This window comes from Erithacus rubecula, assembly GCF_903797595.1.
Source record: "Erithacus rubecula genome assembly, contig: scaffold_1015_arrow_ctg1, whole genome shotgun sequence".
NCBI classification, from domain to species: domain Eukaryota; kingdom Metazoa; phylum Chordata; class Aves; order Passeriformes; family Muscicapidae; genus Erithacus; species Erithacus rubecula.
The window spans coordinates 3,274-29,348 of NW_027636400.1; the positions used below are offsets into that span (position 1 = coordinate 3,274).

The 26,075-nt window shown below is 57.8% G+C and overlaps 2 protein-coding genes and 1 long non-coding RNA gene across 4 annotated transcripts; 1 reads left to right on the forward strand and 2 right to left on the reverse strand.

Annotated features, from left to right (window-relative positions):
- Positions 1-676: 676 nt before the first annotated feature.
- Positions 677-10,549, forward strand: EIF5A (eukaryotic translation initiation factor 5A). The gene is made up of 5 exons (XM_079331752.1): positions 677-882; positions 2,995-3,099; positions 8,444-8,575; positions 9,522-9,589; positions 10,461-10,549. Exons 1-4 carry the CDS (start codon positions 718-720, stop codon positions 9,582-9,584), a joined length of 465 nt encoding a protein of 154 aa, XP_079187878.1. The 5' UTR covers positions 677-717; the 3' UTR covers positions 9,585-9,589; positions 10,461-10,549.
- On the reverse strand, positions 4,119-7,105 carry LOC306815132. Its single transcript, XR_013777325.1, has 3 exons — positions 7,090-7,105; positions 5,598-5,736; positions 4,119-4,265 (listed from the first exon to the last, which is right to left on the reverse strand). It is a non-coding gene; the product is annotated as an uncharacterized lncRNA (long non-coding RNA).
- A 1,090-nt stretch (positions 10,550-11,639) lies between the features above and the next one.
- On the reverse strand, positions 11,640-23,461 carry LOC306815133 (polyunsaturated fatty acid lipoxygenase ALOX15B-like). 2 transcript variants are annotated; one of them, XM_079331753.1, is made up of 11 exons: positions 23,300-23,461; positions 22,536-22,636; positions 21,434-21,606; positions 20,300-20,443; positions 19,227-19,421; positions 17,885-17,971; positions 16,618-16,787; positions 15,411-15,532; positions 14,636-14,736; positions 13,013-13,183; positions 11,640-11,823 (listed from the first exon to the last, which is right to left on the reverse strand). In XM_079331753.1, exons 1-11 carry the CDS (start codon positions 23,425-23,427, stop codon positions 11,644-11,646), a joined length of 1,572 nt encoding a protein of 523 aa, XP_079187879.1. In that variant the 5' UTR covers positions 23,428-23,461; the 3' UTR covers positions 11,640-11,643. The 2 variants fall into 2 exon arrangements, with proteins under 2 accessions (XP_079187879.1, XP_079187880.1); XM_079331754.1 differs by lacking the exons at positions 19,227-19,421; positions 20,300-20,443.
- Positions 23,462-26,075: the final 2,614 nt, after the last annotated feature.

Genomic DNA, 26,075 nt, shown 5'->3' on the forward strand with positions numbered 1-26,075 from the left:
AACACCTTTTGGACCTTCCCCTTCCCACTTTACCCCCAATTTTTGAGGTCCCCCGACCTTCCCCGCCCCCCAAATTTTTTGTGCTTCTCCCTCCCCCTCTAAATTCAGGGTTCCCCACCCCTGATTCTCATTTTTGGGGTTTCCACCCCTTTTTTTGGGTTTTCACCCCTTTTTGGGATCTCCAAGTCCTTTTAAAGTTTCCGCTTCCCACTCTACCCCCAATTTTTGGGGTCCCCCGACCTTCCCCACCCCCCAAATTTTTTTTGCTTCTCCCTCCCCCCCTAAATTCAGGGTTCCCCACTCCTGACCCCCATTTTTGGGGTTTTCACCCCCTTTTTGGTGTTTTTAAGTGCTTTATTTAAGGCGTCCCCAAGCACTTTTTGACCTTCCCCTTCCCACTTTACCCCCAATTTTTGGTGTCCCCCGACCTTCCCCGCCCCCCAAATTTTTTGTGCTTCTCCTTCCCCCCTAAATTCGGGGTTCCCCACCCCTGACCCCCATTTTTGGGGTTTCCACCCCTTTTTTTTGGCTTTTCACCCCTTTTTGGGATCTCCAAGTCCTTTTAAAGTTCCCGCTTCCCACTTTCCCCCAAATTTTTGAGGTCCCCCGACCTTCCCCGCCTTCCAAATTTTTTGTGCTTCTCCTTGCCCCCCTAAATCCCCTTTCCCCCTCCCCCACCCCGTTGTTTTTTTTTGGGAATTGCCCCCCAGAGAGGCGATGGCCGACGACCTGGACTTCGAGACGGGGGACGCGGGCGCCTCGGCCACGTTCCCCATGCAGTGCTCGGCGCTGCGCAAGAACGGCTTCGTGGTGCTCAAGGGCCGCCCCTGCAAGATCGTGGAGATGAGCACCTCCAAAACCGGCAAGCACGGCCACGCCAAGGTGCCTGCACCCCAAAAAACCCCCGGGGGGGATCCCAAAAATCCTGGTGGGAATCCTGAAATCCCCGTGGAAATCCCAAAATCGCGACCGGAGTTAGGACCGAGTGAGTGCGTCCACTAAAGGGCCTTTTTTAGGCTCTGATCTCTCTAGAAATCCCCAAAAAACCCGTAAAATTGGGAATTTGAAAATACCCAGGTGGCCAAAATCCCAAAAAACCCCGGGGGGGAATCCCAAAAATCCCAGGGGAATTTTGGAATGCCGGGCGGGAATCGCAAAATCCAAACCGGAGTTAGCCCTGGGTGATGCGTCCACTAAAGAGACTTTTCTGGTCTCTGATTCCCCAAAAATCTCAAGAAAATCCAAAAATCTACGAATTTGGGAATGCCCAGGTGACCAAAATCCCAAAAAACCCCGGGAGGGATCCCAAAATCACCAGGGGAATCTTGGAATGCCGGGCGGGAATCGCGAAATCCAAACCGGAGTTAGCCCTGGGTGATACGTCCACTAAAGAGACTTTTCTGGTCTCTAATTCCCAAAAACATCCCAAAATTCAGGAATTTGGGAATGCCCAGGTGGCCAAAATCCCAAAAAACCCCAGAATTCCTGGTGGGAATGTCAAAATCCCCGTGGAAATCCCAAAATCTCAACTGGAGTTAGTCCTGAGTGAATGCGTCCACTAAAGAGACTTTTCTGGTCTCTGATCCTTCAAAAATCTCAAAAAAATCCCCAAAAAAATTCCAAAATTGAGAATTTGGGAATGCCCAGGTGGCCAAAATCCCAAAAAACCCCAGGAGGGATCCCAAAAATCCCGGGAATTTCGGAATGCTGGGCGGGAATCGTGAAATCCAAACCGGAGTTAGGATTGAGTGAATGCGTCCACTAAAGAGACTTTTTTAGGCTCTGATCTCTCCAAAAATCCCCAAAAAATCCCAAAATTCAGGAATTTGGGAATACCCAGGTGGCCAAAATCCCCCAGAATTCCTGGTGGGAATCACGAAATTTCCGTGGAAATCCCAAAATCCAAACCGCAGTTAGTCTTGAGTGAATGCGTCCACTAAAGAGACTTTTCTGGTCTCTGATCCCCAGAAAATCCCAAAATTCAGGAATTTGGGAATGCCCAGGTGGCCCAGTACAGCCCCAGTCTCTCCCAGTGCTCCCAGTATGGTCTGACCCCATTCCCAGTGCTCCCAGTATGGTGTGACGCCATTCCCAGTGCTCCCAGCATAGTCTGACCCCGTTCCCAGTGCTCCCAGTATAGTCTGACCCCATTCCCAGTTCTCCCAGTATGGTGTGACCCCATTCCCAGTGCTCCCAGTCCCTCCCAGTGCTCCCAGTATGGTGTGACGCCATTCCCAGTGCTCCCAGCATAGTCTGACCCCGTTCCCAGTGCTCCCAGTATAGTCTGACCCCATTCCCAGTGCTCCCAGTATAGTCTGACCCCGTTCCCAGTGCTCCCAGTCCCTCCCAGTGCTCCCAGTAAAGCTCTGACCCCATTCCCAGTGCTCCCAGTATGGCCCTTACACAGCTCCCAGTGCTCCCAGTATAGTCTGACCCCATTCCCAGTGCTCCCAGTATGGCCCTTACACAGCTCCCAGTGCTCCCAGTATAACCAGTCCCAGTGCTCCCAGTATGGTCTGACCCCATTCCCAGTGCTCCCAGTATAGTCTGACCCCATTCCCAGTGCTCCCAGTATGGTCTGACCCCATTCCCAGTGCTCCCAGTATGGTCTAACCCCATTCCCAGTTCTCCCAGTAAAGCTCTGACCCCATTCCCAGTGCTCCCAGTCCCTCCCAGTGCTCCCAGTATGGTGTGACGCCATTCCCAGTGCTCCCAGTATAGTCTGACCCCGTTCCCAGTGCTCCCAGTATGGTCTGACCCCATTCCCAGTGCTCCCAGTAAAGCTCTGACCCCATTCCCAGTGCTCCCAGTCTCTCCCAGTGCTCCCAGTATGGTCTGACCCCATTCCCAGTTCTCCCAGTAAAGCTCTGACCCCATTCCCAGTGCTCCCAGTATGGTGTGACCCCATTCCCAGTGCTCCCAGTAAAGCTCTGACCCCCGTTCCCAGTGCTCCCAGTCCCTCCCAGTGCTCCCAGTAACCCCAGTTCCCCCCAGGTGCACCTGGTGGGCATCGACATCTTCACGGGCAAGAAGTACGAGGACATCTGTCCATCCACCCACAACATGGACGTGCCCAACATCAAACGCAACGACTTCCAGGTGAGACACACACCTGTAGCACACCTGTACACACCTGTGACACACCTGTAACACACCTGTACACACCTGAGATACACCTGGGCACACCTGTAACACACCTGGGCACACCTGGGCACATCTGTCCATCCACCCACAACATGGACGTGCCCAACATCAAACGCAACGACTTCCAGGTGAGACACACACCTGTAACACACCTGAGATACACCTGTACACACCTGAGATACACCTGAGATACACCTGGGCACACCTGGGATACACCTGAGATACACCTGGGCACACCTGGGCACATCTGTCCATCCACCCACAACATGGACGTGCCCAACATCAAACGCAACGACTTCCAGGTGAGACACACACCTGTAACACACCTGTACACACCTGTAACACACCTGAGATACACCTGGGCACACCTGTGATACACCTGGGCACACCTGAGATACACCTGGGCACACCTGGGCACATCTGTCCATCCACCCACAACATGGACGTGCCCAACATCAAACGCAACGACTTCCAGGTGAGACACACACCTGGGCAGGTAACACACCTGGGATACACCTGTACACACCTAGATACACCTGGGATACACCTGAGATACACCTGGGCACACCTGTGATACACCTGGGCACACCTGTAACACACCTGGGCACACCTGGGCACATCTGTCCATCCACCCACAACATGGACGTGCCCAACATCAAACGCAACGACTTCCAGGTGAGACACCTGTAACACACCTGTACACACCTGAGATACACCTGAGATACACCTGGGATACACCTGTGCACACCTGAGATACACCTGAGATACACCTGGGCACACCTGGGCACATCTGTCCATCCACCCACAACATGGACGTGCCCAACATCAAACGCAACGACTTCCAGGTGAGACACACACCTGGGCAGGTAACACACCTGGGATACACCTGTAACACACCTGAGATACACCTGGGCACACCTGTAACACACCTGAGATACACCTGTACACACCTGAGATACACCTGGAATACACCTGGGCACATCTGTCCATCCACCCACAACATGGACGTGCCCAACATCAAACGCAACGACTTCCAGGTGAGACACCTGTGACACACCTGTGCACACCTGTAACACACCTGTAACACACCTGAGATACACCTGTACACACCTGGGATACACCTGAGATACACCTGGGCACACCTGAGATACACCTGGGCTCACCTGGGATACACCTGGGCACATCTGTCCATCCACCCACAACATGGACGTGCCCAACATCAAACGCAACGACTTCCAGGTGAGACACCTGTAACACACCTGTACACACCTGTAACACACCTGAGATACACCTGTACACACCTGAGATACACCTGTGCACACCTGAGATACACCTGGGATACACCTGTACACACCTGAGATACACCTGTACACACCTGAGATACACCTGGGATACACCTGAGATACACCTGGGCACACCTGTGATACACCTGGGCACACCTGGGCACATCTGTCCATCCACCCACAACATGGACGTGCCCAACATCAAACGCAACGACTTCCAGGTGAGACACCTGTAACACACCTGTGCACACCTGGGATACACCTGGGATACACCTGTACACACCTGAGATACACCTGAGATACACCTGGGATACACCTGGGCACACCTGGGCACATCTGTCCATCCACCCACAACATGGACGTGCCCAACATCAAACGCAACGACTTCCAGGTGAGACACCTGTGACACACCTGAGATACACCTGTACACACCTGTAACACACCTGAGATACACCTGGGCACACCTGGGATACACCTGGGCACACCTGGGATACACCTGTGCACACCTGTGATACACCTGACATACACCTGAGATACACCTGTACACACCTGAGATACACCTGGGATACACCTGGGCACACCTGGGCACATCTGTCCATCCACCCACAACATGGACGTGCCCAACATCAAACGCAACGACTTCCAGGTGAGACACCTGGGCACACCTGAGATACACCTGTACACACCTGTAACACACCTGAGATACACCTGGGCACACCTGGGATACACCTGGGCACACCTGGGATACACCTGTGCACACCTGTGATACACCTGACATACACCTGAGATACACCTGTACACACCTGAGATACACCTGTACACACCTGTAACACACCTGAGATACACCTGGGCACACCTGGGATACACCTGGGCACAGCTGAGATACACCTGAGATACACCTGGGCACACCTGGGCACATCTGTCCATCCACCCACAACATGGACGTGCCCGACATCAAACACAACGACTTCCAGGTGAGACACACACCTGGGCAGGTAACACACCTGGGATACACCTGAGATGCACCTGTACATACCTGTGAACACCTGTACACACCTGGGGTATACCTGTAGCACACCTGTACATACCTGTAACACACCTGGGCTTACACCTGTCCATGGCCGGGACAGGTGGCACACCTGTCCATACCTGTACACACCTGTAACACACCTGTACATACTTGGGGACATACCTGTATGTGGCTAGGACAGGTGACACACCTGTACACACCTGTAGCACAACCAGACCTGATTTTGTTTGTCCATACCTTTCTCACCTGTCTGTACTTGTCCATACCTGTGTGTCTCACCTGTTCAGCTCACCTGTCCCACAGCTGATTGGGATCCAGGACAGGTACCTGTATGTGTTACCTGTCTCACCTGTCAGGGTCTCACCTGTCTTACACCTGTCCCATAGCTGATCGGGATCCAGGACAGGTACCTGTATGTGTTACCTGTCTCACCTGTCAGGGTCTCACCTGTCTTACACCTGTCCCATAGCTCGTCAGGATCTAGGATGGGTACCTGTGTGTACCTGAGGGTCTCACCTGTCCATGCCTGTCCGTACCTGTCTCACCTGTCTCACCTGTCTGTACTGTACAGCTCATAGGGATCCAGGACAGATACGTGTGTGTATTACCTGTCTCACCTGTTTCACTTGTCTCACCTGTGTGTGTTACCTGTAGCTCATTGGGATCCAGGATGGGTACCTGTGTGTGTTACCTGCTCTTACCTGTGTGTGTTACCTGTCTGTACCTGTCTCACCTGTCCATACCTGTCTCACCGGTACAGCTGATTGGGATCCAGGACGGGTACCTGTGTGTGTTACCTGTCTCACCTGTCCTGTCTCACCTGTTCTGTCTCACCTGTCTCACCTGCAGCTGATTGGGATCTGGGACGGGTACCTGTGTGTGTTACCTGTCCATACCTGTCTCACCTGTCCCGTCTCACCTGTCCATAGTTGATTGGGATCCAGGACGGGTACCTGTGTGTGTTACCTGTCTCACCTGTTCTGTCTCACCTGTTTCACCTGCAGCTGATTGGGATCCAGGACGGGTACCTGTGTGTGTTACCTGTCCATACCTGTCTCACCTGTCCCGTCTCACCTGTCCATAGTTGATTGGGATCCAGGACGGGTACCTGTGTGTGTTACCTGTCTGTACCTGTCTCACTTGTCCTGTCTCACCTGTCCATACCTGTCTCACCTGTGTCTCACCTGTCTCACCTGCAGCTGATTGGTATCCAGGACAGGTACCTGTGTGTCTCACCTGTCTGTACCTGTCTGTACCTGTCTCACCTGTCTCACCTGTCCCATCTCACCTGCCCAGCTGATCGGGATCCAGGACGGGTACCTGTGTGTGTTACCTGTCCATACCTGTCTCTCACCTGTCTCTCACCTGTCTCTCACCTGCCCAGCTCATCGGGATCCAGGACGGGTACCTGTGTGTCTCACCTGTCCATACCTGTCTCTCACCTGTCTCACCTGTTTCACCTGTGCAGGTGATCGGGATCCAGGACGGGTGCCTGTGTGTGTTACCTGTCTGTACCTGTCTCACCTGTCCATACCTGTCTCACCTGTCTCTCACCTGTTTCACCTGTCTCTCACCTGTGTCTCACCTGTCTGTAGCTCATCGGGATCCAGGACGGGTGCCTGTGTGTCTCACCTGTCTCACCTGTGTCTCACCTGTGTCTCACCTGTCTCACCTGTCTCTCACCTGTCTCACCTGTCTCTCACCTGTCTCACCTGTCTCTCACCTGTCTCACCTGTCTCACCTGCAGCTGATCGGGATCCAGGACGGGTACCTGTGTGTGTTACCTGTCCATACCTGTCTCACCTGTGTCTCACCTGTCTCACCTGTCTCACCTGTCTCACCTGTGCAGCTGATCGGGATCCAGGACGGGTACCTGTGTGTGTTACCTGTCTGTACCTGTCTCACCTGTGTCTCACCTGTCTCACCTGCAGCTGATCGGGATCCAGGACGGGTACCTGTGTGTGTTACCTGTCTCACCTGTGTCTCACCTGTCCATACCTGTGTCTCACCTGTCCATAGCTGATCGGGATCCAGGACGGGTACCTGTGTGTCTCACCTGTGTCTCACCTGTCTGTACCTGTCTCACCTGTCCATACCTGTCTCACCTGTCTCACCTGCAGCTGATCGGGATCCAGGACGGGTACCTGTGTGTGTTACCTGTCCGTACCTGTCTCACCTGTCTCACCTGTCTCACCTGTCCATAGCTGATCGGGATCCAGGACGGGTACCTGTGTGTGTTACCTGTCTCACCTGTGTCTCACCTGTCTCACCTGTCTCACCTGTGCAGCTGATCGGGATCCAGGACGGGTACCTGTGTGTCTCACCTGTCTCACCTGTCTCACCTGTCTCACCTGTCTCACCTGTCTCACCTGTGCAGCTGATCGGGATCCAGGACGGGTACCTGTGTGTGTTACCTGTCTGTACCTGTCTCACCTGTGTCTCACCTGTCTCACCTGCAGCTGATCGGGATCCAGGACGGGTACCTGTGTGTGTTACCTGTCTGTACCTGTCTCACCTGTCTCACCTGTCTCACCTGTGCAGCTGATCGGGATCCAGGACGGGTACCTGTGTGTGTTACCTGTCTGTACCTGTCTCACCTGTGTCTCACCTGTCTCACCTGCAGCTGATCGGGATCCAGGACGGGTACCTGTGTGTGTTACCTGTCTGTACCTGTCTCACCCGTCTCTCACCTGTGTCTCACCTGTCTCACCTGCAGCTGATCGGGATCCAGGACGGGTACCTGTGTGTCTCACCTGTCCATACCTGTCTCTCACCTGTCTCACCTGTTTCACCTGTGCAGGTGATCGGGATCCAGGACGGGTACCTGTGTGTGTTACCTGTCTGTACCTGTCTCACCTGTCTCTCACCTGTCTCTCACCTGTCTCACCTGTCTCACCTGCAGCTGATCGGGATCCAGGACGGGTACCTGTGTGTGTTACCTGTCTCACCTGTGTCTCACCTGTCCATACCTGTGTCTCACCTGCAGCTGATCGGGATCCAGGACGGGTACCTGTCGCTGCTCCAGGACAGCGGGGAGGTGCGGGAGGATCTGCGGCTGCCAGAGGGGGAGCTGGGCCGGGAGATCGAGCAGAAATACGACTGCGGGGAGGAGATCCTGGTACTGGGAGCACTGGGACGGACTGGGAGGGACTGGGAGGGGAGTGGGAGGGACTGGGAGGGGACTGGGGGGGACTGGGAGGGAACTGGGAGCACTGGGGGGGACTGGGATGGGAGTGGGATGGACTGGGAGAGACTGGGGGGGACTGGGAGGGAACTGGGATGGGAGTGGGAGGGACTGGGATGGGAGTGGGATGGACTGGGAGAGACTGGGGGGGACTGGGAGGGACTGGGATGGGAGTGGGAGAGACTGGGGGGGACTGGGATGGGAATGGGATGGACTGGGAGGGGACTGGGAGGGACTGGGGGGGACTGGGAGAGACTGGGATGGGAGTGGGAGAGACTGGGGGGGACTGGGATGGACTGGGATGGGAGTGGGAGGGGACTGGGGGGGAACTGGGAGGGACTGGGGATGGACTGGCAGAGACTGGGGGGGACTGGGATGGACTGGGAAGGACTGGGAGGGACTGAGGGGGACTGGGAGGGAACTGGGATGGAACTGGGATGGGAGTGGGAGAGACTGGGGGGGAACTGGGAGGGACTGGGATGGGAGTGGGAGGGGACTGGGGGGGAACTGGGAGGGACTGGGGAGGGACTGGCAGAGACTGGGGGGGGACTGGGAGGGACTGGGATGGGAGTGGGATGGACTGGGATGGACTGGGGGGGACTGGGATGGGGTTACAGGGAACTGGGATGAACTGGGGAGAGGCTGCGTTGGAACTGGGAGCACTGGGATGGAATTGGGGTGAACTGGAGTGGAACTGGGATGAACAGGGATGGAACTGGAGAGCACTGGGATGGAACTGGGCTAAACTGGGATGGAACTGGTCTGGACTGGTGTGCACTGGTGTGAACTGGTCTGAACCGGTCTGAACTGGTCTGAACCGGTCTGAACCGGTCTGAACTGGTCTGAACTGGTGTGAACTGGTGTGAACTGGTCCCCCCAGATCACGGTGCTGTCGGCGATGACCGAGGAAGCCGCTGTCGCGATCAAAGCCATGGCCAAATAGGGCAGGTGGGCGGGGCATGACCAAATATGGGAAACGGGGCGGGGCATGACCAAATATGGGAAATGGGGCATGACCAAATATGGGAAATGAGGTGGGGCATGACCAAATATGGGAAATAAGGCATGACCAAATATGGGAAAGGGGGTGGGGCATGACCAAATATGGGAAATGGGGCCGGGCATGACCAAATATGGGAAATGAGTGGGGCATGACCAAATATGGGAAACAGGGTGTGGCTATTACCAAATATGGTGAATGTGGGCGGGGCCATGTCCATATATGGCACATGGGGGTGGGGATCACTGAGAGTCCCCATTGTGGGTCTGGGGAGGATTTTGGGTCCCTGTTTTGGGTCTGGGGTCCCTCTTCTGGGTCTGGGGTCCCCATTTGGGTCTGGGGTCTCTCTGTCCCTGTTCTGGGTCTGGGGTCTCTCAGGTGTCCCCATTTGGGTCTGGGGTCCCCATTTGGGTCTCTCAGTTCTCATTTTGGGTCTGGGGTCTCTGTTCTGGGTCTGGGGTCCCGTTCTGGCTCTGGGGTCCCCATTTGGGTCTGGGGTCTCTCAGGTCCCGTTCTGGCTCTGGGGTCCCCATTTGGGTCTGGGATCTCTCAGGTCCCGTTTTGGGTCTGGGGTCTCTCAGGTCCCATATTTGGACTGTGTTCCCGTTTTTGGGTCTGGGGTCCCCATTTGGGTCTGGGTTCCCGTTTTGGGTCTGGGGTCTCTCAGGGGTCCCGTTTTGGGTCTGGGGTCTCCATTTGGGTCTGGGGTCTCTCAGGTCCCGTTTTGGCTCTGAGGTCCCGTTTTTGGGTCTGGGGTCCCCATTTGGGTCTGGGGTCTCTCTGTGGTTCCGGTCCCAGCCCCTCCCCCTCTCTCCGCAGGCCGGCGCTCCGGGCTCGGGCCGCGCCCCTCCCCCAACTGCAGCCGGGGGGGGGGGGGGGGGGAGGGGGGGGGGGGTGGGGGGGGGGCGAGGTGGGGGAGGGGCGACCCGGAGGGGGGAGGGGCTCGAGCTCCGGGGGGGCCGCCCCCCCCCCCCCCCCCCAAAATCCTCCCCCACCCCCCAAACCCCGCGGTGGGGGAGGGGCCCCCGGTAAAGGGGGGGGAGGGGCGGCCCCAGGCCCCTCCCCCCTCATGACCCCTCCCCTTTCCCCTCCCCCACCCCCCGCCCCTCCCCCACCCCCCTCGTTGGGGCCTCGCCGGATCGGAAATAAATAAATAAATAAATACGTGATTCAGGAGGTGGTGAATTAATTAATTAATGAGTGAGTTAATTAATGAGCGAATTAATTAATGAGTTAATTAATGAGTGAATTAATTAATGAGCGAATTAATTAATGAATGAACGGCCGTAGGTGGGGGAGGGGCGGCCACAGAGTGAGCCCAGGGCAGAGTGACCAATGCACTGGTCAGTTCTGGGCCAGCACTGCTGAACGCCAGTGGCCACAGGGGTCACTCTGGTGGCCACGGGGGACACTTTGGTGGCCACGGGGGTCACTCTGGTGGCCACAGGGGTCACTCTGGTGGCCACAGGGGACACTCTGGTGGCCACAGGGGACACTCTGGTGGCCACAGGGGTCACTCTGGTGGCCACAGGGGTCACTCTGGTGGCCACAGGGGACACTTTGGTGGCCACAGGGGTCACTCTGGTGGTCAGTTCAGATGGACACACCATGACTGATGTTGGTGGCCACAGGGGTCACTCTGGTGGCCACAGGGGACACTCTGGTGGCCACAGGGGTCACTCTGGTGGCCACAGGGGATTCTTTGGTGGCTCTGGCTGATGTTGGTGGCCACAGGGGTCACTCTGGTGGCCACAGGGGTCACTCTGGTGGCCACAGGGGACACTCTGGTGGCCACAGGGGTCACTCTGGTGGCCACAGGGGACACTCTGGTGGCCACTGGGGACACTCTGGTGGCCACTGGGGTCACTCTGGTGGTCACAGGGGTCACTCTGGTGGCCACAGGGGTCACTCTGGTGGCCACAGGGGATTCTTTGGTGACCCTGGCTGATGTTGGTAGCCACAGGTGACACTCTGGTGGCCACGGGTGACATTTGGTGGCCCCTCAGATGGCGATGCTCTCCTGCACGCGCCGCGGGTCCAGGTAGGGGTAGGGCAGGGCCAGCGCCGCGTTCCGGGCGCGGATCCGGCGCGAGATCCCGGCCAGGCGGGAACGGAACCGGCGCAGGAGAGAGCGAGGGACGGAACCGGCCAGGAGATCCTGAGAGCGCGAGCCCAGGGGGCGCTGGGACAGGGACAGGGGGGACATTGGGGACATTGGGGACATTGGGGGGATTGGGGACACTGGGGGGATTGAGGGGATTGGGGACATTGGGGACACTGGGGGAATTGGGGACATTGGGGGGATTGGGGACATTGGGGGGATTGGGGACATTGGGGACATTGGGGACATTGGGGACATTGGGGACACTGGGGGGATTGGGGACATTGGGGGGATTGGGGGAATTGGGGACATTGGGGACATTGGGGACACTGGGGGGATTGGGGATGTTGGGGACATTGGGGACACTGGGGACATTGTGGGGATTGGGGACACTGGGGACAGTAGATTGATGATAAGAGGAATGAATGGGGACAGTGGGGACACCAAAAACGGGGTTTCCCAAAAATGGGAACCCCAAAATATGCGACCCTCCCCCAATGTCCCCAATCCCCCCAGTGTCCCCAATCCCCCCAATGTCCCCTCTGTCCCCTCTGTCCCCAATCCCCCCAATCCCCCCCAATGTCCCCACTGTCCCCAATCCCCCCAATGTCCCCAATCTCCCCAATCCCCCCCATGTCCCCTCTGTCCCCTCTGTCCCCCATGTCCCCTCTGTCCCCTCTGTCCCCTCTGTCCCCTGTGTCCCCCATGTCCCCCATGTCCCCCATGTCCCCTCTGTCCCCCCATGTCCCCTCTGTCCCCTGTGTCCCCTGTGTCCCCTGTGTCCCCTCTGTCCCCCATGTCCCCCATGTCCCCCATGTCCCCCATGTCCCCTGTGTCCCCCATGTCCCCTGTGTCCCCCATGTCCCTAATCCCCCCAATGTCCCCTCTGTCCCCTCTGTCCCCCATGTCCCCTCTGTCCCCTCTGTCCCCTCTGTCCCCTCTGTCCCCCATGTCCCCTGTGTCCCCCATGTCCCTAATCCCCCCAATGTCCCCTCTGTCCCCTCTGTCCCCCATGTCCCCTGTGTCCCCTCTGTCCCCTCTGTCCCCTCTGTCCCCTGTGTCCCCTGTGTCCCCTCTGTCCCCCATGTCCCCTGTGTCCCCTCTGTCCCCCATGTCCCCATGTCCCCCATGTCCCCTCTGTCCCCCATGTCCCCATGTCCCCCATGTCCCCTCTGTCCCCCATGTCCCCCATGTCCCCCCATGTCCCCTCTGTCCCCCATGTCCCCCATGTCCCCTGTGTCCCCCATGTCCCCTGTGTCCCCTCTCTCACCGGCTCCCCCCCCTCGTAGCTGACCACGCTCAGCAGCGCCAGCAGCGCCCCGGTGGCCCTGGGGCCGGGCATGGTGGCCACCAGCAGCTCCTCGGTGGCCTCGGCCTCGGTGGCCGGCGGCGGCCGCTGCAGCGAGCCCGGCGTGTTGGGCATCCAGGCGGCGTAGTCGTACTGCGGGCAGGGGGTGGCCAGGGGGCTACCAAAACTGACCGGGGGCTACCAGAACTGACCAGGGGCTACCGGAACTGACCAGGGGCTACCAAAACTGACCGGGGGCTACCGGAACTGACCAGGGGCTACCAAAACTGACCAGGGGCTACCAAAACTGACCGGGGGCTACCGGAACTGACCAGGGGCTACCAGAACTGACCAGGAGCTACCAAAACTGACCAGGGGCTACCAAAACTGACCGGGGGCTACCAAAACCCACCAAAGGCTACCAAAACTGACCAGGGGCTACCGGAACTGACCAGGGGCTACCAAAACTGACCAGGGGCTACCAGAACTGACCAGGGGCTACCAAAACTGACCAGGGGCTACCAGAACTGACCAGGGGCTACCAAAACTGACCAGGGGCTACCAGAACTGACCAGGGGCTACCGAAACTGACCAGGGGCTACCGAAACTGACCAGGGGCTACCAAAACTGACCAGGGGCTACCAGAACTCACACTCTCAGGTGCTCCCAGGTGTATCCCAGGTGTATCCCAGGTGTGTCCCAGGTGTATCCCAGGTATCCCAGGTGTGCCCAGGTGTATCCAGGTGTATCCCAGGTGTATTCCAGGTGTATCCAAGGTGTATCCCAGGTATCCCAGGTGTGCTCAGCTGTATCCAGGTGTATCCCAGGTGTATCCCAGGTGTATCCCAGGTATCCCAGGTGTGTCCCAGGTGTATCCCAGGTATCCCAGGTGTGCCCAGGTGTATCCCAGGTGTATCCCAGGTATCCCAGGTGTGCCCAGCTGTATCCAGGTGTATCCCAGGTGTATTCCAGGTGTATCCCAGGTGTATCTCAGGTATTCCAGGTGCTCCCAGGTGTATCCCAGGTGTATCCCAGGTATCCCAGGTGTGCCCAGCTGTATCCAGGTGTATCCCAGGTGTATCCCAGGTGTATCCCAGGTATCCCAGGTGTATCCCAGGTATCCCAGGTGTGCCCAGCTGTATCCAGGTGTATCCCAGGTGTATCCCAGGTGTATCCCAGGCTCTCCCAGGTGTATCCCAGGTGTATCCCAGCTGTATCCCAGCTGTATCCAGGTGCATCCCAGGTGTATCCCAGGTGTATCCCAGGTGTATCCCAGGTGTATCCTAGGTGTATCCCAGGTATCCCAGGTGTGCCCAGCTGTATCCAGGTGTATCCCAGGTGTATCCCAGGTATCCCAGGTGTGCCCAGCTGTATCCAGGTGTATCCCAGGTGTATCCCAGGTATCCCAGGTGTGCCCAGCTGTATCCAGGTGTATCCCAGGTGTATCCCAGGTGTATCCCAGGTGTGCCCAGCTGTATCCAGGTGTATCCCAGGTGTATCCCAGGTATCCCAGGTGTGCTCAGGTGTATCCAGGTGTATCCAGGTGTATCCAGGTGTATCCCAGGTGTATCCCAGGTGTATCCCAGGTATCCCAGGTGCGCTCACCTGGCCGCTGTTTACGGCCGCGTGCCGGGCGGAGCAGCAGAAGATGATCATGGTGAGGAACCGAACGAGGGCGGGGCGGGAACGGAGCCGGGAGGGGAACCCTGGGATGGACAGAGGGACAAATGGACAAATGGACACAGGGACAGAGGGACAAATGGACAAATGGACACAGGGACACAGGGACACAGGGACACAGGGACACAGGGACACAGGGACAGAGGGACAGAGGGACAAATGGACAAATGTACAAATGGACACAGGGACAGAGGGACACAGGGACACAGGGACAAATGTCCCCCATGTCCCCAGTGTCCCCAATCCCTCCAATGTTCCCCAGTGTCCCCAATGCCCCCAGTGTCCCCAATGTCCCCAGTGTCCCCAGTGTCCCCAGTATCCCCAGTGTCCCCAAATGTCCCCAGTATCCCCAGTGTCCCCAGTATCCCCAGTGTCCCCAGTGTCCCCAGTGTCCCCAGTATCCCCAGTGTCCCCAGTGTCCCCAGTGTCCCCAGTATCCCCAGTATCCCCAGTGTCCCCAGTATCCCCAGTATCCCCAGTATCCCCAGTGTCCCCAAATGTCCCCAGTGTCCCCAATGTCCCCAGTGTCCCCAGTGTCCCCAGTGTCCCCAGTGTCCCCAAATGTCCCCAGTGTCCCCAGTATCCCCACTGTCCCCAGTGTCCCCAAATGTCCCCAGTATCCCCAGTGTCCCCAGTGTCCCCACTGTCCCCAGTGTCCCCAGTGTCCCCACTGTCCCCAGTGTCCCCAGTGTCCCCTCACCGCTGCTCTCGTTGCCCAGCACTCCGTAGGTGAAGATTTCTCCCACCCACTCCTGCAGCTCTTCATCCTCGGCCACCTCCTCATCCTCAGCGTAGAACAGCGCCACGATGCCCTGGACATAGCTGGGGACAGTGGGGACATTGGGGACATTGGGGACAATGGTGACATTGGGGACAGTGGGGGGATTGGGGACAGTGGGGGACAACAGGGGACATCAGGGGACAATGGGGACAGTGGGGACAGTGGGGGGATTGGGGACAATGGTGACATTGGGGACAGTGGGGACATTAGGGACAGTGGGAGGATTGGGGACACTGGGGACAGTGGGGACATTGGGGACAGTGGGAGGATTGGGGACACTGGGGACAGTGGGGACATTGGGGACATTGGGGACAGTGGGAGGATTGGGGACACTGGGGACAGTGGGGGAATTGGGGTACAATGGGGGACACTGGGGACAGGGGGGACATTGGGGACAATGGGAACAATGGGGGACAACAGGGGACATCAGGGGACAATGGGGGCAGTGGGGATACCAGGGGACAATGGAGACAGTGGGGATACCAGGGGACAATGGGGACATTGGGGGGATTGGGGACACCAGAAGACAACAGGGGACAATGGGGACACCAGGGGACATGTGGGGATACCAGGGGACAATGGGGACATGAAGGGACAATGGGGACATTGGGGACAATGGGGACAATGGGGGCATTGGGGACATTGGGGACACTAGGGGGATTGGGGACAATGGGGACATGTGGGGACAATGGGGACAGTGGGGACCACTCCATGTCCCTGTCCCTGTGTTCCGATGTCTTCAATGTCCCCATTGTCACCATTGTCCCCAATCCATTGTCACCACCATTCCCACCTCCACTCTCCCCAATCCCCCCAGTGTCCCCAATCCCCCCAGTGTCCCCAATCCCCCCACTGTCCCCATTGTCCCCATTGTCCCCATTGCCCCCAATCCCCCCAGTGTCCCCATTGTCCCTTCATGTCCCCACTGTCCCCAGTGTCCCCATTGTCCCCAATGTCCCCATTGTCCCCAGTGTCCCCAATCCCCCCAGTGTCCCCATTGTCCCTTCATGTCCCCACTGTCCCCAGTGTCCCCACTGTCCCCAGTGTCCCCATTGTCCTCAGTGTCCCCATTGCCCCCAATCCCCCCAAGTGTCCCCATTGTCCCCACTGTCCCCAATGTCCCCACCTCTCGATGGCCCCCCAGATGTCCATGGCGTCGTCCCTGTAGTGGTACCCCGGGATGTCCCCAACCCCGCGCTCCTCGATGTCCTCGGGGACGCAGAGCTCGCGCAGCGTCAGCGCCGCCATGGCCCGGGCCACCAGCGCCAGCGTCCCCTCCCTGCCCACCGAGGTGGCCTGGGGACAGGGACGGTGACAGGGTCACCTCAGTGTCACCTCAGTGTCACCTCAGTGCCACCAGCGCCAGCGTCCCCTCCCGGCCCACAGAGGTGGCCTGGGGACAGGGACACAATTCAGTGTCACCTCAGTGTCACCAGAGTCACCTCAGTGCCACCAGCGCCAGCGTCCCCTCCCGGCCCACCGAGGTGGCCTGGGGACAGGGACGGTGACAGGGTAACCTCAGTGTCACCCCAGTGTCACCTCAGTGTCACCTCAGTGCCACCAGCGCCAGCGTCCCCTCCCGGCCCACCGAGGTGGCCTGGGGACAGGGACAGTGACAGGGTAACCTCAGTGTCACCTCAGTGTCACCAGAGTCACATCAGTGCCACCAGGGCCAGCGTCCCCTCCCTGCCCACAGAGGTGGCCTGGGGACAGGGACACAATTCAGTGTCACCTCAGTGTCACCACGGGGACACAGGTGACACTCAGGTGACACAGGTGACACTCAGGTGACACTCAAGTGACACTCAAGTGACACAGGTGACACTGATGTGACACAGGTGACACTCAAGTGACATTAATGACACTCAGATGACACAGGTGACACTCAGGTGACACAGGTGACACAGGTGACACACAGGTGACACTAATGACACACAGGTGACACACAGGTGACACAGGTGACACTCAGGTGACATTAACAACACTCAGATGACACACAGGTGACACAGGTGACACCCAGGTGACACTCAGGTGACACAGGTGACACTCAGGTGACACACAGGTGACATTAATGACACACAGGTGACACTGAGGTGACACAGGTGACACTCAGGTGACACTCAGGTGACACAGGTGACACTCAGGTGACACACAGGTGACATTAATGACACACAGGTGACACTGAGTTGACACAGGTGACACTGAGGTGACACACAGGTGACATTAATGACACACAGGTGACACTGAGGTGACACAGGTGACACTCAGCTGACACAGGTGACACTCAGGTGACACACAGGTGACACAGCTGACACACAGGTGACACTGAGGTGACACAGGTGACACTCAGGTGACACAGGTGACACTCAGGTGACATTGGGACAGTGTCTCACCTGGTCGATGATACCCCCGGGGTTCAGCAGCGTCTCCCGCGCCAGGATGTTGATGTGGAAGGTGAAACGCAGGTGGGGGAGGAGGAGCTGGGGACAGAGGGGACAATGGGGACACTGGGGACACTGGGGACACTGGGGACACTGGGGACACTGGGGACAATGGGGACAATGGGGGGATTGGGGACACTGGAGACACTGGGGACATTGGGGACATTGGGGACACTGGGGACACTGGGGACAGTGGGGACAGTGGGGGGATTGGGGACAGTGGGGACAGTGGGGGGATTGGGGACAGTGGGGACATTGGGGACACTGGGGACACTGGGGGGATTGGGGACATTGGGGACAGATTTGGGATTTTGGGGTTCAGTTTTTGGGCTCAGCTTTGGTATTTCAGGGCTCATTTTTTAGGCTCAGCTTTGGGATTTCAGGGCTCAGTTTTTGGGCTCAGGTTTGCGATTTCAGGGCTCATTTTTTGGAGTCAGGTTTGGGATTTTGGGATTGGGATTTCAGGGTTCAGTTTTTAGGCTCAGCTTTGTGATTTCAGGGCTCATTTTTTAGGCTCAGCTTTGCGATTTAGGGGTTAATTTTTTGGGCTCATCTTTGGGATTTCAGGGCTCAGTTTTTGGGCTCATCTTTGGCATTTCAGGGCTCAGTTTTTGGGTTCAGGATTGGGATTTCAGGGTTCATTTTTTGGGGTCAGGTTTGGGATTTTGGGATTGGGATTTCAGGGTTCAGTTTTTAGGCTCAGCTTTGGGATTTCAGGGCTCATTTTTTAAGCTCATCTTTGGGATTTCAGGGCTCATTTTCTGGGCTCAGCTTTGGGATTTCAGGGCTCATTTTTTGGGCTCAGGATGGCGATTTGGGGGTTCAATTTTTGGGCTCAGCTTTGGTATTTCAGGGCTCATTTTTTAGGCTCAGCTTTGGGATTTCAGGGCTCATTTTTTGGGCTCAGGTTTGCGATTTCAGGGCTCATTTTTTGGGGTCAGGTTTGGGATTTTGGGATTGGGATTTCAGGGTTCAGTTTTTAGGCTCAGCTTTGGGATTTCAGGGCTCATTTTTTAAGCTCATCTTTGGGATTTCAGGGCTCATTTTCTGGGCTCAGCTTTGGGATTTCAGGGCTCAATTTTTGGGCTCAGGATGGTGATTTGGGGGTTCAATTTTTGGGCTCAGGTTTGCGATTTCAGGGCTCATTTTTTGGGGTCACGATGGCGATTTGGGGGTTCAATTTTTGGGCTCATCATTGGGATTTTAAGGCTCATTTTTTGGGCTCACCTTTGCGATTTGGGGGTTAATTTTTTAGGCTCATCTTTGGGATTCGGGGGTTGAATTTTCGGGGTACCTGGTGCACGGGGTGGGCGGCCGGCAGGCGCTGGGTGGCCACGGCGAAGGCCTCGGCCAGGAAGTGTCCGTGCAGCAGGTGAGTGACCATCTCGTGCAGCACGAAGTGAGCGCCGCGCACCCAGAGCTTGGCCAGAGCCCAGCCCCCGCCCCCTGGCAGGAAAACGGGGCAGCGCGGCCCGGGGGTCTGGGACAGCTGTGGGGACAGAGGGGACAGTGAGGGGATTGGGGACATTGGGGGGATTGGGGGGATTGGGGGGATTGGAGGGATTGGGGGGGATTGGGGACAGTGAGGGGATTGGGGACATTGGGGGGATTGGGGACAGTGAGGGGATTTGGGATATTGGGGACATTGGAGACATTGGGGAGATTGGGGGGATTGGAGGGATTGGGGGGACTGGGGACAGTGAGGGGATTTGGGATATTGGGGACATTGGGGGGATTGGGGATATTTGGGACAGTGGGGGGATTGAGGACATTGAGGGGATTGGGGACATTGGGGACATTGGGGGGATTGGGGACATTGGGGGGATTGGGGACACTGGGGACACCGGGGACATTGTGGACATTGGGGGACATTAAGGGGATTGGAGGGATTTGGGACATTGGGGACATTGGGGACACCGGGGACATTGAGGACAGGGGGGACACTGGCGCCATTTTGGGGACATTGGGCAGATTGGGGACATTGGGGACACTGAGGACATTGGGGGACACTGGCACCATTTTGGGGACATTGGGGACACTGGGAGGATTGGGGACACTGGGGACACTGGCGCCATTTAGGGAACATTTGAGACATTTATTGGGACACCTGGGAACATTGGGCACATTGGGGGACATTGGGGACACTGGGGACATTGGGGACATTTGCACCATTTAGGGGACATTGAGGACATTGGGCAGATTGGGGACATTGGGGACACTGAGGGGATTGGGGACATTGGGGCGATTGGGGACATTGGGGACACTGGGGACATTGGGGGTATCGGTGCCATTTTGAGGCCATTTTTGGGGACACTGAGGACACTTGGGGACATTTTTGGGGACATTTTTGGGGACACCTGCGCCTACCTGGATGGCCACGGGCAGCAGGCGGCCGCAGGGGCTGAGCCAGAGCAGGCACAGGGGGGCGGCCACGAACTGGGGGTGTCCCCCGATGTCACCCGTGGGGAGCCCCTGGAGCAGCGCGTAATCGGCCAGGAACACGCGGCCCGCCTGAGGGAACCCCAAAAACGGGAACCCCAAAAATGGGGAACCCCAAAAACGGGAGTGAGACCCCAAAAATGGGGATCCCAAAAGGGGGAAACCCCAAAAATGGGAGTGAGACCCTGAAAATGGGGATCCCACAAACGGGAATTTCAAAAATGGGAGTGAGACCCCAAAAATGGGGATCCCAAAAATGGGGAACCCCAAAAACGGGAGTGAGACCCCGAAAATGGGGATCCCAAAAGGGGGAAACCCCAAAAATGGGCAACCCCAAAAACGGGAGTGAGACCCCGAAAATGGGGATCCCAAAAAGGGGGAACCCCAAAAACGGGGAACCCCAAAAACGGGAGTGAGACCCCGAAAATGGGGATCCCAAAAATGGGGAACCCCAAAAATGGGGAACCCCAAAAACGAGAGTGAGACCCCGAAAATGGGGATCCCAAAAAGGGGGAACCCCAAAAATGGGGAACCCCAAAAACGGGAGTGAGATCCCGAAAATGGGGATCCCAAAAAGGGGAAACCCCAAAAATGGGGAACCCCAAAAACGGGAGTGAGACCCCGAAAATGGGGATCCCAAAAAGGGGGAAACCCCAAAAATGGGTTACCCCAAAAACGGGAGTGAGACCCCGAAAATGGGGATCCCAAAAAGGGGGAACCCCAAAAATGGGAGTGAGACCCTGAAAATGGGGATCCCAAAAAGGGGGAACCCCAAAAATGGGGAACCCCAAAAACGGGAGTGAGACCCCGGAAATGGGGATCCCAAAAAGGGGGAAACCCCAAAAATGGGTTACCCCAAAAACGGGAGTGAGACCCTGAAAATGGGGATCCCAAAAATGGGAATCCCAAAAATGGGAGTGAGACCCCGAAAATGGGAACCCAAAAATGGGGAACCCCAAAAATGGGAGTGAGACCCTGAAAACGGGAACCCCAAAAACGGGGAACCCCAAAAATGGGAAATCCCAAAATTTTTTTTTTTTTTTTTTTTTTTTGGGTTCTCACCTCCATCTCCTTCTCCAGGCAGGTGTGTGGCCCCAGGCTGGGCGCCACCATGGCGGCGCTGACGGGGAAGTTGGGGGGCAGGCGGGGGCAGCGGCGCAGCAGGACGGGGTTCACCCCGCTCAGGAACTGCTCCCCGAAAAACGCGTCCTCCTGCCAGTGCTGCACCACGTACTCTGGGGACACAGGGGACAGTGGGGACACTGGGGGGATTGGGGACATGGGGACACTGGGGACAGTGGGGACATGGGGGACACTGGGGGGATTGGGGACATGGGGACACTGGGGACACTGGGGACACTCAGAACATTGGGGACACTGGGGGGATTGGGGACACTGGGGACATTGGGGACAGTAGGGACAGTGGGGACACTGGGGACATTGGGGGGATTGGGGACACTGGGGGGATTGAGGACACTGGGGACACTGGGGGATATTGGGACATTGGGGACATTGGGACATTGAGGGACACTGGGGACATTGGGGACATTGGGGACACTGGGGGGATTGGGGACACTGGGGACACTGGGGGATATTGGGACATTGGGGACATTGGGACATTGGGGACACTGGGGGGATTGAGGACACTGGGGGGATTGAGGACACTGGGGACATTGGGGGACATTGGGACATTGGGGACATTGGGGGGATTGAGGACACTGGGGACATTGGGGACATTGGGGGACACTGGGGGGACACTGGGGACATTGGGGACATTGGGACATTGAGGGACACTGGGACATTGAGGGACATTGGGGACACTGGGGGGATTGGGGACACTGGGGACACTGGGGACAGTGGGGACATTGGGGACACTGGGGACATTGGGGACATCTGGGATCCTCCTCCCAGTGCTGCCCCACATCGTCTGGGGACAGGGGGACACCTCAGGGACACCTTGGGGACACCTCAGAGACACCTTGGGGACACCTCAGAGACACCTGGGGACACCTGAGGAAATCTGGGGACACTTGGGGACATTTCTAGGACATCTTGGGAACACCTGGAGACATTTTTTGGACACCTCATGGACACGTGGGGACACCTTGGGGACACCTTGGGGACCCTCCCCCCCAAAATCCCGGGGTGGGGGAGGGGCACCCACCGCTGATGGGGGTCCCGGGACCCTCGAGCGCCGCACGAATGTCCCCAAAACTGCGCCAGGAGTCCCCGGAACCGAGACCCCGGAGCCGGATCCGGATCTGGCTGGGGACAGAGGGGACACTGGGGACACTGGGGACACTGGGGACACTGGGACATTGGGGACACTGGGGACATTGGGGACACTGGGGACACTGGGAGATTGGGGACAGTGGGGACAGAGGGGACACTGGGGACACTGGGGACACTGGGAGATTGGGGACAGTGGGGACACTGGGGGACACTGGGGACACTGGGGACACTGGGGACATTGGGAGATTGGGGACAGTGCGGACAGTGGGGACATTGGGAGATTGGGGACAGTGGGGACATTTTTGGGGAAATTGGGGACACTGGGGACATTGGGGACATTGGGAGATTGGGGACAGTGGGGACACTGGGGACACTGGGGACACTGGGGACATTGGGGGACACTGGGGACACTGGGGACACTGGGGACATTGGGGACATTGGGGACATTGGGGACATTGGGGACATTGGGGACATTTGGGGACATTGAGGACATTTTTGGGGACATTGGGCGCCATTTTGGCACCATTTTGAGGACATTGGTGACACTGTCCCCTCCCTGTCCCCACTGTCCCCTCATTGTCCCCACTGTCTCCTCCCTGTCCCCTCCCTGTCCCCACTGTCCCCTCATTGTCCCCACTGTCCCCTCCCTGTCCCCAATGTCCCCTCATTGTCCCCACTGTCCCCAGTGTCACTCACGCCGCCCCCGCGCGCGCCGCCAGCTCCGCCCGGTGGATGAGGGGGAAGCTCAGGGTGGGCGACAGCTGGGGGGGCGGCTGCGGTGACGTCATCGACCCCTGCGACGTCACTGCCTCTTGTGTCATCATCGCATCCTGTGACGTCGTCTCCTGTAATGGCGTCGCCTCCTGTAATGGCGTCGTTTCCTTTAATGGCGTCGTTCCCTTTAATGGCGTCGCCTCCTGTAATGGCGTCGTTTCCTTTAATGGCGTCGCTTCCTGTAATGGCGTCGTTTCCCTTAATGGCGCCGCTTCCTGTAATGGCGTCGCTTCCTGTGACGTCATTACCGGCGACTCCGGAAATGACGTCGTTGTCGGCGACTCCGGTGGTGACGCGGATTCCGGTGAGTCCGGAAGTGACGTCGTGGCGGCGCGCGGAGCTGGCCAGGGGCAGAGAGATGGCGGGAGCGCGCGGAGGCGCCAAGGCCAGCCCGGGGCGTAGGGAGCCCACCTGGACAGAGTGACCAGAGTGACCACTGAGTGACCAGAGTGACCAGAGTGACCTCAGAGTGACCACTGAGTGACCAGAGTGACCAGAGTGACCACAGTGACCACAGTGACCAGAGTGACCACTGAGTGACCACAGTGACCAGAGTGACCAGAGTGACCAGAGTGACCACAGAGTGACCAGTGAGTGACCAGAGTGACCACTGAGTGACCAGAGTGACCAGAGTGACCGCTGAGTGACCACTGAGTGACCAGAGTGACCAGAGTGACCTCAGAGTGACCAGTGACCTCAGAGTGACCAGAGTGACCACTGAGTGACCAGAGTGACCAGAGTGACCAGAGTGACCACTGAGTGACCAGAGTGACCAGAGTGACCTCAGAGTGACCACAGTGACCTCAGAGTGACCAGTGACCACTGAGTGACCAGAGTGACCAGAGTCCCCACAGGGTGACCACAGTGACCTCAGAGTGACCAGTGACCACTGAGTGACCAGAGTGACCAGAATGACCAGAGTGACCACAGTGACCTCAGAGTGACCACTGAGTGACCAGAGTGACCACTGAGTGACCAGAGTGACCAGAGTGACCTCAGAGTGACCACAGTGACCTCAGAGTGACCACTGAGTGACCAGAGTGACCAATAGTGACCTCAGAGTTACCACTGAGTGACCAGAGTGACCACTGAGTGACCAATAGTGACCTCAGAGTGACCTCAGAGTGACCAGAGTGACCACAGTGACCTCAGAGTGACCACAGTGACCACTGAGTGACCAGAGTGACCACTGAGTGACCACTGAGTGGCCAGCGTGACCTCAGAGTGACCAGAGTGACCACTGAGTGACCAGAGTGACCAGAGTGACCTCAGAGTGACCAGAGTGACCAGAGTGACCAATAGTGACCTCAGAGTGACCACAGTGACCACTGAGTGACCAGAGTGACCAATAGTGACCTCAGAGTTACCACTGAGTGACCAGAGTGACCACTGAGTGACCAATAGTGACCTCAGAGTGACCTCAGAGTGACCAGAGTGACCACAGTGACCTCAGAGTGACCACAGTGACCACTGAGTGACCAGAGTGACCACTGAGTGACCAGAGTGACCAACAGTGACCACAGTGACCTCAGAGTGACCAGAGTGACCTCAGAGTGACCAATAGTGACCAACAGTGACCAGAGTGACCAATAGTGACCATCAGTGACCACCAATGACTGCCCTGTCCCTCCCAGTCCCTCCCAGTCCCTCCCAGTTCCCTCCCAGTCCCTCCCAGTTCCCTCCCAGTTCCTCCCAGTCCCTCCCAGTTCCCTCCCAGTCCATCCCAGTCCCTCCCAGTTCCCTCCCAGTCCCTCCCAGTTCCCTCCCAGTCCCTCCCAGTTCCCTCCCAGTTCCCTCCCAGTTCCCTCCCAGTTCCCTCCCAGTCCCTCCCAGTCCCTCCCAGTTCCCTCCCAGTCCCTCCCAGTTCCCTCCCAGTCCCTCCCAGTCCCTCCCAGTTCCCTCCCAGTCCCTCCCAGTTCCCTCCCAGTCCCTCCCAGTCCATCCCAGTCCCTCCCAGTTCTCACTCGAAGATCTCTTTGCGCTCTTTTCGCTCCTCCTGGCGCTGCTGCAGCAGCTGCGGCACCTGAGCGGCGTCACGGGGAGTGCGGGCTGGGGACAGGGACAGGGACATGGGGACACTGGGGACACTGGGGACACTGGGGACACTGGGGGGGATTGGGGACACTGGGGACACTGGGGACACTGGGGGGATTGGGGACACTGGGGACACTGGGGGGATTGGGGACACTGGGGACATTGGGGACATTGGGGACACTGGGGACACTGGGGACACCATCAGGGGACACCAGGAGAGACCCCAAAACCAAAGTCACAACCCCCCAATGTCCCCAATGTCCCCAATGTCCCCAATGTCCCCACTGTCCCCATTCCCCAATGTCCCCACTGTCCCCACTGTCCCCACTGTCCCCATACCTGTCCCCTCTCTCAGCTCCATCTCCCCGCTCTCCACCCAGCGGTGACAGGGAAAGGTGGCCGTGGGGACATCGCCATTGTCCCCCTCGTTGTCCCCCTCGGTGTCCCCCTCGGTGTCCCCCGGGTGTGGCCCGGTGACGGTGACACTGGCGCAGAACCAGCGGTCGGGGACAAGGGACAGCAGCGGCTCCTTGTGCAGCCGCAGGGACAGGAGTGTCCCCAAGGGCTGCGGGGACGTCACCTGCACCCACAGGGTCTGGGGACAGAGGGGACAGTGGGTGGCACCTGAGTGGCACCTGGGTGACACTATTGTCATCTCTGTGTC

Excerpts from the sequence above, each read along its gene's own strand:
- EIF5A (XM_079331752.1), top strand. The coding sequence starts at position 718 with ATGGCCGACGACCTGGACTTCGAGACGGGGGACGCGGGCGCCTCGGCC. Across the intron at positions 883-2,994 it reads GCAAGCACGGCCACGCCAAG|GTGCACCTGGTGGGCATCGA; the intron begins GTGCCTGCACCC and ends AGTTCCCCCCAG. Across the intron at positions 8,576-9,521 it reads ACTGCGGGGAGGAGATCCTG|ATCACGGTGCTGTCGGCGAT; the intron begins GTACTGGGAGCA and ends TGGTCCCCCCAG.
- LOC306815133 (XM_079331753.1), bottom strand. The coding sequence starts at position 23,427 with ATGATGACACAAGAGGCAGTGACGTCGCAGGGGTCGATGACGTCACCG. Across the intron at positions 17,972-19,226 it reads CCGCCCACCCCGTGCACCAG|CTCCTCCTCCCCCACCTGCG; the intron begins GTACCCCGAAAA and ends CTCTGTCCCCAG. Across the intron at positions 16,788-17,884 it reads CCGGGGGTATCATCGACCAG|GCCACCTCGGTGGGCAGGGA; the intron begins GTGAGACACTGT and ends CCCTGTCCCCAG.